General features: G+C 36.2%; 1 protein-coding gene across 5 annotated transcripts in view; it reads right to left on the reverse strand.

Moving 5' to 3' along the window:
- The window catches only part of FOXJ3 (forkhead box J3), a 124404-nt gene that overhangs the window by 13318 nt on the left and 96679 nt on the right, over positions 1 to 14407 (reverse strand). For all 5 annotated transcript variants that reach the window (XM_069479801.1, XM_069479802.1, XM_069479803.1 and 2 more), the window contains 3 exons: positions 9081 to 9209; positions 5817 to 5991; positions 1833 to 2249 (listed from right to left, as the gene is read on the reverse strand). In XM_069479801.1, coding sequence (XP_069335902.1) covers positions 1833 to 2249; positions 5817 to 5991; positions 9081 to 9209 — 721 coding nt within the window. The remainder of the gene's footprint in view (positions 1 to 1832; positions 2250 to 5816; positions 5992 to 9080; positions 9210 to 14407) is intronic.

Consider the following 14407-nt stretch of genomic DNA (forward strand, 5'->3'; position numbering starts at 1 on the left):
AAGTGTATAATTCACAAAGATGAATTATTATTATAACCACAATGATTATTCCTAACTTCCCAAGGTAGAAGTCTATTTTCCTTCTCTGGAAAGCTACCATTTGTGAAACAGACCAATAAGGGCACATCATGGATTATTTTCAGCTCTAAATATACTTCTTTCTCCCCTGGAAATCATTAGACTTAAGGAAAAGAAAGGTATGACCAGAGCATCACAGACTTATACTGACACCCTGTTAATAAGTCAATTCCCAAAATCATATTAATAGGCTTAAATTTCTGAAGAACATATTGCCATTTAAAGGGAGGCAGCAGTGACTGAATTAATACTAAAAGAATTTAAACTCTATTATTATGTAACTTTTACCTAGGCATACCTCTAAAAATCATTTCAAAATGTTTAGGAAATATTCCATCAAGGCAGGAACTATATATAATTTTCAGTTTAATTCTAGAACCTACTTAGAAATTGTAACCAAGAAAATAAAATCAATTGTTAAACAAAAAATTTAAATATCTGTTTATTTTCAAGATATGCATTAAATTTTGTTGTTCTGGTAAAACAACACAAACAGTATGAAAAAAATACTATAAAGACAGCTTTAATTTAAAATTTTAATTCAAATAACTTCATGAGTAATTATGAGAAAGAGGGGGGGTATGACATTAACCCTTATCAAAAACTTACTAAATTCCAGGTACACATCTATGCATTTTTATATGTTATCTCATTTAATTCTCCCCCAAACTTACATTATGTTTTCCATTTAATAAATAACGAAACAGCTCCAGAAAAATTTAAGTTTATAAAACTTTTAAAGTCACAATATAAGAGACAGTATGCACTATCTAAAGCTCGTTTCCTTGACAACAGTCTAAGTGCCTGAAACAACCATCAATTTTTAATTGGTGAATAACAACTAGCACTGTTTAGTATTTAGAAATCTTCCCTCCAGGATAAAAGTTTCATCAGTGACATGGTTGGTAAGTGGACAGCCAGGCAAGCCGAGGGAAGGACTTGTATTTTGTACCACTCTAAGGAGCCCCATTCATTTTGTAGTTTTAAAGTCCATGGCACCAACTTAGAGTTCCATAGTGCAAAGACTGGCCTGCAAGCAATGTCAGTTAAGCACCTCACCGGAAACCATCAAGATCTATCTTAAGAGCAACAGATTTTTTTTTTTTTTTTTAGCAGGATATGAAGAACATTTTCTTCCTTTGCAATCTATCATTCTGAGATGAAATACTTGGCAGGAATAAGCAAAGGAAAAAAGATAGGGAATATTCATGAATACTTAAATACAAAGCACTAGTCTAGGCATTTCATATTTGTATTCTCAATATGATCCTAACACTGTATACCACAGTATTTTAGTTCCATTTATACAGATGAGAAAATAACAGGCTAAAAGAAGTTAAATAATTTGCCCAAGATCGTAAGAGCCATAATGAGGATTCAAATATAGGTCTTTTCCAACATAAAACTATGCTCTTTCTCCTATACCACACTGCATCACAAGAGAATGCAGACAGACGGTGTACTCCACTCTCCTTTAAAATGCTCACAAAAACACTTCCAAAGGGCAGAAGCACAAAGCGAGTTAAAACCAAAACCTGCAAGGGTTGCTGAGTTTGCCTATGTTGCCACAATAAATTTTCATCAAGAAAATCTCCAGGTCACTCTGTGGATTAAAAATGAATTACAACTATAGGATTAGAGCAAGGAAGCACAAAAGGAGACAGAAAATAGGTTTTGGTAGTAAATATTACATGAGCCCCAAGACCCTAATTCATAGTTAGCCAAACACAGGCCAGGAGGAGACAAAAACTTACCAGAATTACAGGATACCTGTTGTGGGGGTGGGGGTGCCTGATGTGTTAACGTCTGATGCTGATGGTTCGGATGGTGCTGTATGTGTTGATGTGGAGAGGGGTGCTGGGGGTGAGGAGACTGGAGCTGGCTGTGTTGCTGTGGGTGCGGTGCTGGGTGCTGGGGACGCTGTGGATGCTGTGGTAAACCATGCGGTCGATGGGGTGGATGTGGAGACGGCTGTGTGTGCATCTGGGGGTGGGATAGTGAGACTTGTGCAACCGAATTACTGCCTGTGGTGTTGAGGCCACTGCCATGACTGTTGGACAGGTTGCTTTGGTTGCTGTGTGGGTGAGAGCTCACTGTACTGCTAGGAGAGTGCTGATAGGAACACGAAGTGTGGGACTGCTGGGAAGATTCAGAAGGGATGTTCATCAAACCTAAAAACAGCCAGAGAGAGTAAGATCATTTATGGTCAGATTTCAGTTGTATTTTATGGCAAACATTTGCAAAATTATTTACAGAGCAAAAGCATATGTTGTCAAGAAGCAACATGGTTCAGTTTAACAAGTGTTTATGGAACATCCACTATACACTGGGCTCTGAGGTTCCTGAGGAGAGTCAGAAACATTATCCCCTGCTCTCAAATAGCACATGGTCCAGTGGAGGAGACAGACATTTAACAAGATTATGTCCAAAAATATAAGTACTAAAGCAAAGTATACAGAAGATTATGGAAACTTTGTTCCTTGCCTGTTCAGCTAGAAGGGGATCGAGATATAAAGAAGCCTTCCTTAAACAGACAACAACTGAATTGAGTACTGAAAGATAAGTAAACGGTAGGAAAAAAGTGAAAAAGGTGTTGGGTCACACTCAGGATGGTTCTCTATAGGCAATGAAGACCAAGGCTTTGACAGAAGAAGAGGGGAGAAATAAAGCCCAGTTATTTCTGATCTCTTATCATTGACTACTCCAAAAACTTTAAGGCCAAAGTGGCTAGGATCCTTAAGACTAAGCAAAACAAGGCATCCATCTCCACTATTCTTTTGTATTACTCTTATGGAACATTCTTAATGCATATACAGTTTAGGGGTTAAAAGTGCAAACTTTATAGTATCAGCAAGTAGGAGATTATAGTCTCTGCACTGCCACTTACACACTAAGCTACAATTACCTCAAGTATAAATGGGCTGGATAACAGCACTTACTTCACAGAGTCATTGTGAGGATTAAATGCCATAATGCAAGTGTAAAATGCAGGATGAGCTCAGTAAATGTTAGACGCTATGACAGTGATTAGGCCAGAAGTGCCTAATGTTAAAAAATTTTATTAAATGAAAAAGAAAACCCCACAAGACAGTGCCAGTCAATAAAACAAACTTTGCAAAAAAGATAAAATTATTCTCGTATTTGTCATTAATAGTAAAAATGTATTTGAGTACACTGTAGGATAACCTTAAGTTTTTACAGGTAGAAGAATTAGTAACAGTTCTTGCCTTGGCCCTGGAAAACTGTCATTTATAGGGAATCTATAGGGTAATTACAGTAAGATGAAAGAAAGCAGTAATCGCATTATCTATTTCCAATAAAATTCTAGTTTTTGTGGTTTTGTTTGTTTGTTTTGTTTTGTTTTTTGGCGAGACAAGGTCTCACTCCACTGCCCAGACTGGAGTGCAGTGGTATGATCACACCTTACTGTAACCTCCAACTCTCAGCCTCAAGCAATCCACCTGCCTCAGCCTCCAGAGTAGCTGGGATTACCTGCATGCACTATCATAACTGGCTGGGTTTTGTTATTTTTTGTAGAGATGGGGTCTTGCCATGTTGCCCAGGCTGGTCTTGAACTCCTGGCCTCAAGTGATCCATCCACCTTGGCCTCCCAAAGTGTTGGGATTACAGGCCTGAGCCACTGCACCCCGGCCCAAAACCTAGCATTTTAAGAGGGAAACAATATATGATTTGTACCAACATTTTTAATATCAAATTATTTTTAAATAAAATAAAATTGCCAGACATACTGGCTCACACCTGCAATCCCAGCACTTTGGGAAGTCAAGGCAGGAGGATTGCTTGAGGCCAAGTGCTCGAGACCAGCCTAGGCAACATGGTGAGACCCCCATCTGTATAAAAAATTTTAAAATTAGCCAGGTGTGGTGGTGTGTGCCTATAGACCTAGCTACTTGGGAGGCTCAGGCAGGAGGACAGCCCAGGAGTTGGAGGCTGCAATGAGCTATGATGATGCCACTGTACTCCAGCCTGGGCAACAGAGAGATACCCGTCTCTTAAAAAAGATAAATAACATAACATAAAATAAAATACCTTTATAAAACCCAAGGGCTCTGAAGAGAACAATTTGAAAAACTACTGATCTATTCTAATCATCTTTATTGTACAAATGGGGACACTGAGGTCCAGAGAGGTGAAGTTAACTCAGTTGACTTTATGGTAGAACCTAGGCTAGAACACAGAATTCCTACCAATGCTATTTTTTGTGGTAGTGTGATGAAACTGACTCATGGGCTTCAAAAATTGTCACCATTGTTATTTAAAGCCAGTATTTTTCTATTATGATCATCAAGGTTGTACTTCCTTAGCCAAGTCTTCTATTAGTTCCTTTCATACTTTTGTAGATAGAAAATTTAAGACAAAATTTGAGAAAATATATGAATCTTACTTTAAACTTCCAAACTAACCAGAAAAAGCCACTTCATGTACATATTATCAATATTCATCAATATAAATAACATTAGTATACACTATTAACTTTCAGAGCTGACAAGTATTAAATGCAAACTGTGTAAGGACAGGAATTTTTGTCTATTTTGCTCATTGCTGTGAGCAGGTAAACTCTTTGAGTTGGGGTGCTATGGTTTGAATGTATGCATCCCTCCAAAATTCGTATGTTGGAAATTAAACCACAAGGTGATGGTATTAAGAGGTAAGCCCTTTAGGAGGTCATTAGGGATTAAGGGCTCAAGGGAACTAGCTAGTCCCTTTTGCCCTGCCATCTCTTCTGCCATGTGAGGACGCAGTGTTCGGCTCCATATGAGAACACAGCTTGAAGGCATCATCTATGAGGAACGGGCCCTTGCCAGACACCAAATCTACCAGCTCGTTGATCTTGGACTTCCCAACCTCCAGAACTGTGAAAAATAAATTTCTGTTGTTTATAAATTACCCATTCTCAGGCGTTTTGTTATAGCAGCAGGAAAGGAATAAAATATGGGGTATAAATACTTAATCTGCCAAATAACTAACTACGGAATGCTTCAAGAGAATTCCCCACAATTTCTGACCAGTGTTCTGTGGGGAAAACATAATGTGACATTTTGATCTTATCACAGGACTCTGATTAAAATTAAAGCAGCAGCTAATGGGACATGAACACATTATAGTAACAATGTAGCATTTGGCTGAGATGCAATACTGCATCTCAACTAATACCACTTTTAGTATTAAAGTCTGATTTAAGCATGTGTGTAAAACAATGACCCAGAGCTTACCACTAGTTTACGTGTCCACGTGTAAGTGCCACACACACAATCACAAATTTGGTGCTACCACATTCCAGTAGCTATTATCTTTGCTAATAACAGTCAGAATAAATGCAAGGTACATCTATTCTTGTAGTGCAACATTTGCTACTCAAATATTTCACATGCCAAACATGGCTAATTAATCATGGCAGTCTTTCCCACATAGCATAGATGCAGTGTCAAAATTCTCCAACACAATGCTCCAGGACACCACTAATAACCAAGTAGAATAGGTATGCAAGATGAAATTTATCTTCTATTTCTGAACTATGATATGAATATATACACAATGTAGTAAAGGCATGGGGCATAATATAATCATCCAATTCTAATTATGATGGTAACAGCATGATGATAATAAGATTAAAAAAGTATAACAGTGTATAAAAGTGTGTAACAGTGTGTAAAAGTAATTTTAAAACCTTTTTTCAATAAAAATCTATGTTATAGAAAAGCTATAAAAAAACTCACCTTGTTGACTAAGTGACTGCTCAAAAACTGATTTATAAAGGCTCCGAAATGAGGCACTAAGATCTTCAAAATTATATTCTGAGAAAAGAAGTTGCTTGTCTCGTTCTGGAAGGTTGTACTGTGGCTGCTGCTGAGGAGTTAATGATTGAGAGACTGGTTCTGGATGGTTTGTCACCTAACATTAAAAGAAAACACAACTAATTCAGTGGCTATATATTATAATTTGTTTATTACATAAAATATATAACTGAAAACATTAGTGCCAACATTGGAAGCCAAAGGAAATAATTTTTCTGTTTTAGGCTTTCCCATCCTCTGGTAAGTTGGCTACACATAAAGAAAGGACAGACAGCAAAATTTTTAACTTGGATCTTAAAGAACTACAGAAATACTAATCTAACCTCCACATTTCACAGAAGAGGGGAAATAGTTCAAAGAAGTTAAATGACAATTATACAAATAAGCGATGAATTAGGTTTGGAATCCTCAGAGTTTCTGCAGAAACTTCATCTTGATTTCTATAGAAGCAATTTCATCTCAAACTCCACTATACTATGAAGCTACTAGAATTTCTTTCATTTATTCAATTAATCTTTAAGTATATAAACTCAAATAATGTGAGTACCATGAATCAGATGTGTGGCACTGTGCAAAGCAACAAGGAGCTTAAATAAGCCTAACTCATCATTTTTATGGAAATTTTTTTTAAATGAATTGAAGAGAAATGAGAAATGAAGAGGTAAAAAACAAAGGAGATTCTGAGGAAGACAAAACAGATCAGGGCTTCAAGCTATGCAAGGGGGGAAAAAAGCACCAAAAACATCTTAAAAATAAAAATTATCTTTCAAGGCAACACAACCAGAAATACAATAAATAAAAAATGATCAGCTGAATTTCTTAACAATTACATGAAAGGGTGGTAAATTACCATTTGCTTAATGTTTTGAAAAATTAAGCCATGAACACTCACTAGAAATGTTTGTAGCCATTCAAAATGATGCTCATAAGGAGTATACAATAACATGAAAAAATATGAATTTTACATAGGGGAATGGCTCCACTGTTGGCACCCTAGTAACATTCTATGTCACCACAAAGGCCATATAGGCAAAGCTCCATGGCAGGATGACCTAAGCCTTGGTGGAACATCCCGTGATTCCCCTGAAACATGGGATGGCAAGTTGTTTTATAAGGAGCAAATTCTCATGTGCCTTCCCTATCTTGCAGATAGTGGCCATGGGGTAGTTTCTTATACGCCTTTCTATCTTGCCGGAGGTTGCTAAGAAACAGTTTCTCATCTACCTCCCTGGCTAAGTGAGGCATGGAACTTTCTGCCTTATTCCTTAGGGTACAGCTGCAGGTTATAAAACTGCTTAGCTGCAGTATGGAATTTATTCTTTCATTACAAAGTAACCCATTACTCATGTAGTCTGTCATCTGGTCCTCTGTCTTGGTATTGCCATGCGTGGGATGCAGGAAGCTAACCCCATGCTGCTCGGCTTATACAGTCTGCATAAGTAATAAAACTATGTCAATCCACATGGGTTCACTGTGGCCCTACAGGCTCTATCTATGAATATGTGACAAACTCAACCAGCAGCTGCCACTGCACTGTTGCTTAAGGACTGCTTGACCGCTTGACATCTTGTTATTATATGAAAATAGCAGTCTACAATGTCTATCTATCTTATCTTACCTATCTATCTATTTATTTGAGACAGGGTCTTCCTCTGTCATCCTTGCTGGAATGCAGTGGTGCCATCAGAGCTCATCGCAGTCTCGAATGCCTGGGCTCAAGTGATCCCCCTGCCTCAGCCTCCCAAGTAGCTGGGACTACAGGCATGTGCCATCACATCCTGCTAATTTTTCTATTTTTTGTAGAGACAGGGTCTCACTCTTGCTCAGGCTAGTCTTGAACTCCAGGCCTCAAGCAATCCGCCTACCTCAGCCTCCGCAAAGTGCCAGGATTACAAGCACAAGACACTATGCCCGGCCCAAGCTTTAAACAAGGGAGTTTAAGCTTACATTTATTGGCATAATGAACATGTTCGTACTTACTGTCACCTAGTTCTTTAAGTGCTTCTTTAATTTTCCCTTTTATTATATTTTGTGATATTGTACTCTGTTCTTTAACTTCTTTTGGTCAAGATTTCTAACATTTAAATTATTTTAAAAAGCAACTTAAAAATCATTAAATCTCTGTTTAGTTTGCTTCAACACTCCAACTAGTCTTTTTATACCATGACTTTATCATTACTGAGTCTTTAATTTGATTCACCTCTTAATCAGTTAAGTAATTTCTGGGGGAAAGGACACATGAAAACAGGGCAGGATACTCTGTAACCTCTGCATATTAAAGAATGTCTTTCTCTTGTCTTCACAAATAAAACTTTGGCTGGGCATAACATTTGCTATCTCAAATCTATTCCCTCAAAACTCTGCATAAAGTGCTCCATTATCTTCTGGCATTTAGTATTAAGTCTGATTTGTGTTTCTTTATATATAACTTATTTCTTCTGCCAAAGTATTTATATGGATGATTAACTTCTGAAATTTTAAAATTTGCCATAATGTGTCTAGATACAGTCGTCCCTCAGTATCCACAGGGGATTAGTTACAAAGATTCCCCCATCCAGGATACCAAAATGCACAGATGCTCAAGTCCCTTATATAAAATGGCATAGTATTTGCATATAACTTATGCATATCTTCCCATATACTTTTTTTTTTTTTTTTTTTGGAGCCAGAGTCTCACTCCGTCACCCAGACTAGAATGCAATGGCACAACCATAGCTCATCGTAACCGCCAACTCCCAGGCTCAAGTGATCCTCCCACCTCAGCCCTCCTGAATAGCTAGGACTACAAGCATGCACCAGCACACCGGGCTTTTTTTTTTTTTTTTTTGTAGAGATGGGGTTTCACTATGTTGCCCAGGCTGGTCTCAAACAATCTTCCTGCTTCAGCCTCCCAAAGTGCTGTGATTATGGGCATGATCCACCACACCCAGCCCCAATTGCTTTTCACTTGGACACAGAACAGAATAAAGTAGACCAAAACATGTAATTTAGTAAAATGAATGTACCAAATTATAACACTATCAAGGTAAAATCTGCTCTGCTTAAGCCTGATCTACTTACTAAGTTAATGAACTGATTAGTGAGAAATATGCATCTTCATTTTTTATTTGCATTCCTATTATACTTAGTTGAGTTTTAAGCACTAAACGAATACTCAACAAAGATACCAATTTTACCAAGACTTACCGGAGTATAACTATGCACACTTCCAACACTGTTCAAGTTAACAGATGCCAAACTCTGGTCTGAGAGACTGTTGTTAAGGCTACTGCGTGGGCTATCACTACCATCCTGATCAGTGTTGTACAATGTTACCTAGAATGAAAAGAAAAGCAACAACTGAGTAAGTAGGTCTTACTATAAAGAGTACTTTTAAGCAACCCTACAAAAATACAACTGAGCATGCATATGACAGTAAGACATAATGTCAGTGATCTTTCCTTTGGTGCTTACCCTAATACTGTGCTCCTCATCACTAACTCCATGTTCACCATGAAATAATTTTCTCAAAACTCTCAAACTAAAGGACATATCTGTCCAGAGGTACATAAATTCAATTTACTATCAGGTATAAGTAGTCCATAAACATTTAATAAAAGAGGATTACAGTAGATTTTCACTATTAAATATTTCTATAATGCATAATTTATTTTTGATCAAGCTGTAAGCAAAACTGCTCTGTCAAAATCTTAGGCATCAAAAACTAGTTTTCAAAAAAATCACAGGCATCAACACTGAAAATTTGAGACTTAATTGCCCAACACATTCACAAAGTCATATATATGACCTAATTTTAAAAAGTAATATGCTAATATGTGCATTAGATGTGGACTGTATGCCAAACTATTAACAATGGTTATTTGGCAGGGGCTAGGGACTCCTGGAGACTTTTACATTTGATAGTGTATATTTTTATAGTGCTTAAGTTTGTCTATAACCATCACAATTTTTAATTAGAAACTTAAACAAAATGTATTTTTAAAACAGAAAAACCATCCTTCAAGGTTCTGTTCAGATGCTACTATCCACTGTCTTTGTATGCTCCTACTTTCATCATAACAATTAATGCATTTGGCTTTATGGTCTACCACTAGACTGTTACCTCCTTGAGTTCTCAATAAGCAAGCACAAACAACATAGTGCTATCTGTTCAGTATATAGTTAATATGTATTTGCTGAATTTAGTAACCAATTCATCATCCGTCTGTGCTGAAATAAGGATCATGCTCAATGCTTACTAACATTTGTCAAGAGGCCGAATACATCAAAAACTAGGCATATATGCCTCTATACTTCAGACAAAACTAAACTGTTCCACACTGACATCAGCTAGGAACAAATAAGTGTCTAGGAAATACATAGGGGAAAGAGTGTAAGAGAAAACAAGAATGAATAAAGAAAACTCTGGCCAAGATTTTTCTCGTAAATACTTCCAGTGTAAATTTCATAAAAATCAACCTTATGGACTCCTAAGAATAATTAAAAAGACATTATATAAAATACCATCAACAAATTATAAGCATTCCATGGTCATTTACGTGGCTGCTCATTCTCTCCTGTCCATTGTCAGTTACCTACCTCTCAAGCCAGAACTACTCTCCATTATCTTAGACAACTCCTCCTTGTTTTATTTGGAGGAAGGATGAACTTTTTATTAAGTATGTTAAAGTGCACAAATTATTTTATTTATTACAAAATGGGCATACACATGTAATCACACAGATCAAAGGATAGAATAGCAGTTATCAAACTTTGGTCTCAGATTCCTTTTCTGTCTTAAAAATTAAGGAGCCAAGGAGCTTTTGTTTATGTTTATATATCAATAATTGGTCTATGAGAAATTGAAACTCAAAAATTTTTAAATTTATTCATTTTAAAATAACAATTACTTGTTAACATTAAAAAAATTTCCCACAATACGTAAAATGAGAATAGCAGTAGTTTTACATTTTTATAAATCTCAATGTCCAACTTAATAGAAAACAGCTAGATTCTCACATCTACTTCTGAATTCAATCTGTTGCAATACGTTATTTGGGTGGAGGTATAAAGAAAACTTGGTAAAGGGAGGAATATTTAATAGACTTTTCAGATAACTGTCTTCTTTGATAATACACCAAAACATGACAAGTGGCAACTCTTTAATTAGTTGCAATGTAGAATCTTAGACCATATCAACAAATTTTTCATCCTCTGCTCCATTAAAAAGTACACTTGTTACTATTACCACCAATCTCACTAGAAAAATCCTTTTAAAGACTAAGAAGCTATCAGACTCACTTAGGCGGATATAAGTTTTCCAACATTCTACTTTTTGCTTAAAAGCTAAATTGTAGGGCTCATCTGTGTTCACCATTTCTCAGGGATCACTGTCCTTAGTTCCTTGAGGTCCAACTTCTTGAAAACTATTGTTTTATTTTGTCCATTTTTTCAGTTGTTTCGAGTAGCAGAGTAAATCCAGACCCAGTTATTCTACTACAGCTGGAAGCAGAAGTCCCTTATCGACTTTATTAATCTTTACAAACAATCAGCTTCTCATTTGTTGACTTTTGCTATCGAATATGTGCTTTCTATTTCATGGACTTCTCTCATTTTTATTACCTTCTTCCTCCTCCATCTTTAAATTTGTTTTGCGCTCTTTTTTCTAGATGCTTAAATCATTAATATCCAACCTTTGTTCTAGCCTAGTACATGTAATTAAGGCTACCAGTTTAACTGCATTACACAGGTTTTGATATGTTACACTTACTTTTTCATCAATTCAAAGTATTTTCTAATTTCTATCATGATTCTTCTTTGCTCCATGGGTTATTTAGATCTATACTGCTTAACTTGAAAATTTTGAGGGAATTTTCTGATTATCTTTTCACTATTATTTTTACCTTAGCTCCACTGTGTTGGAAAATGTACTCTGTATGATGTCAGTCTTCTGAAACTTGTTGAGACTTCCTTTATGATCCAGCATAGATCAGTATTGTATGATTAATTTGATAAATATTCCATGTGTACTTAAAAATACATATTCTGCAACTATTGGGTGCATTCTATATATGTCAATTGTGTCAAATTTTCTAATTCAGATCTTCTCTAATGGGATTTTTTTGTTTGTTGTATTGATTTGGTCTGCTTGTTCTATGAGTTAGAGTGAGACGGGTTAAAAATCTAGCACCACATTGAGGATTTATCCATTTCTTTTTTCAGTTCTGTCAGCTTTTGAGGCTATGTTATTAGGCATATACAAATTTAGTTTGCTTCTTATCAAAACGCTCTTTTTAGGCCGGGCGCAGTGGCTCACGCCTGTAATCCTAGCACTCTGGGAGGCCAAGGTGGGAGGATCGTTTGAGCTCAGGAGTTCGAGACTAGCCTGAGCAAGAGCGAGACCCCATCTCTACTAAAAATAGAAAGAAATTATATGGACAGCTAAAAATATATATAGAAAAAATTAGCCGGGCATGGTGGTGCATGCCTGTAGTCCCAGCTACTCGGGAGGCTGAGGCAGGAGGATCCCTTGAGCTCAGGAGTTTGAGGTTGCTGTGAGCTAGGCTGACGCCATGGCACTCACTCTAGCCTAGGCAACAGAGTGAGACTCTGTCTCAAAAAAAAAAAAAAAAAAAAAAAAAAAACCGCTCTTTTTAACATAATAAAACATATCTGATAATCTTTATTTTTAAGTTGAATATTCAGTATATTTACATTCAATGTAATTCCTAATGTAATTACTTTAAATACTATTTTGTTTTCCTCTGCTCCCATCTTTTCTTAGTTCCTTTCTTTCTCCCTTTTGCCTACTTTTGATAAACCAAGGATTTATTATTTTTCCAGACTACTTATATATTCTTTTAGTAATCTAGAGCAGTGGTTCATAGGTGTGGAACTTTGATCAATAACATGAGCAGCATCTGAGAACCTCTTAGAAATATAAATTTTCAGAACCTAATCCAGACCTATTGAATCACAAATTCTCAGAGTGGGGCCCAGCCATCTGGGTTTTAACAAGTCCTCCAGACAACAATGTACACTGAAGTATTAAGAACCACTGCACCAGATATTTCAGCATGCCCATTCTTAATGTAGTATTTTTACCATTTCCACAGAATGCAAAGAAGTGAACTTCATTTATTTTCTTCTGCCTTGCACTAATGCTGTCATGTATTTTACTTGCACATGTATTTTAGACTATAAGGCACTGTATTATATAATGACACTGTTATTATTGCTTTAAAAACTCAATATACAAACTCAATATACATTTAGATATACTGACATACATACTCTTCTGGAGTTCTCCATTCTTTCCTGTATGGGACAATTTTCCTTCTATCTGAAAACTAATTCCTTTTAATTTTGTAATGCTGGTATTCTCTCAGATTTTGTTTTGGTAAAAATACACTTTCTTAATCTTTGTTTTCTACAGAAATTTTCTTTATCTATAGATTGGCAGGTACTTCCTTTCAGCACTATAAAAATTTCATTCTGATGTCTGGTTTTCATCATTGCTGTTCCTTTGAAGTTGCCTGGTTTTTTCCTCTGATTTTAAGTTTTTTCTTTGTCTTTGTTTTTTTAGCAGTTAGATTTTTATTTCCCCGATGTCGTTTTCTTTTTATTAATGCTTTCTGGGGTTCTCAGAACTTCTTAAATCTGTGTTATGTTATCTTTCATAAATTTTTGAAAATTAAAACACTGCTTTGTCTCTATTCCCTTTTTCCTCTCCTCTGGCACACGAATAACTTTGTTAGACCTTTCCTATATGTCCCAATTTTCTCTTAAGCATCCTTTTTTTCTTCTGTGCTTCAATCTGCTTATTTTCTATTAACCTATCTTCTAGTTCATTAAATCTCTCTGCTGATATGTCTATTCTGCTGTTAAACTCATCTATTGAATTCTTAATTTGTTATTACATTTTTTTAGTTGTACAGTTTCCTCTTAATTCTTCCATATAGATTCCTATACTCTTGTAAATTATAACTCATCTATTTTCTTGAACATACTAATCATAGTTATTTTACAATCAATATTCTGCTTATATTCTCCTCCTCCTTAATATTTAATTATTTTGTACCATTTCTTGGCATGCATGGGAACTGCTGACTGAATGCTACACCTTATTCCTGGAAAATTACAGAAGCTCTGGATGACGTTATCTTTCTCCAAAGTTTTCTTCTGGCAAGAATAATATTAGAATACCACACTCTAATAACAGTTGAGGCTGATCTATTTTGGTTTGCTCTTACTCACAGAACAAAATCCTTCTCAGGTATCAACCTGAAAGCCATGGCTCTGTCCTCCTTTGAAGACCATGAACTATAATATTTGTCTCCCCCATTCTGTAAGACTGCTGAATTCTGGCTAGTGAAAAATCTACTTAGTTTGTTTGTTTATATCTCAGCCCCAGCATAAACCGTCAGGTGTTAGCAAATGCCTTACGTGGATATTCCTTATAAAAAGCTGAACTCACTTCTGAGATTCCTCAGGATCTTGGCTCTTCAAGTCCTGGCTGTTTGGTAGCCCCAAAC

The sequence above is a fragment of the Eulemur rufifrons genome, chromosome 8, assembly GCF_041146395.1.
Source record: "Eulemur rufifrons isolate Redbay chromosome 8, OSU_ERuf_1, whole genome shotgun sequence".
Taxonomy (NCBI): Eukaryota; Metazoa; Chordata; class Mammalia; order Primates; family Lemuridae; genus Eulemur; species Eulemur rufifrons.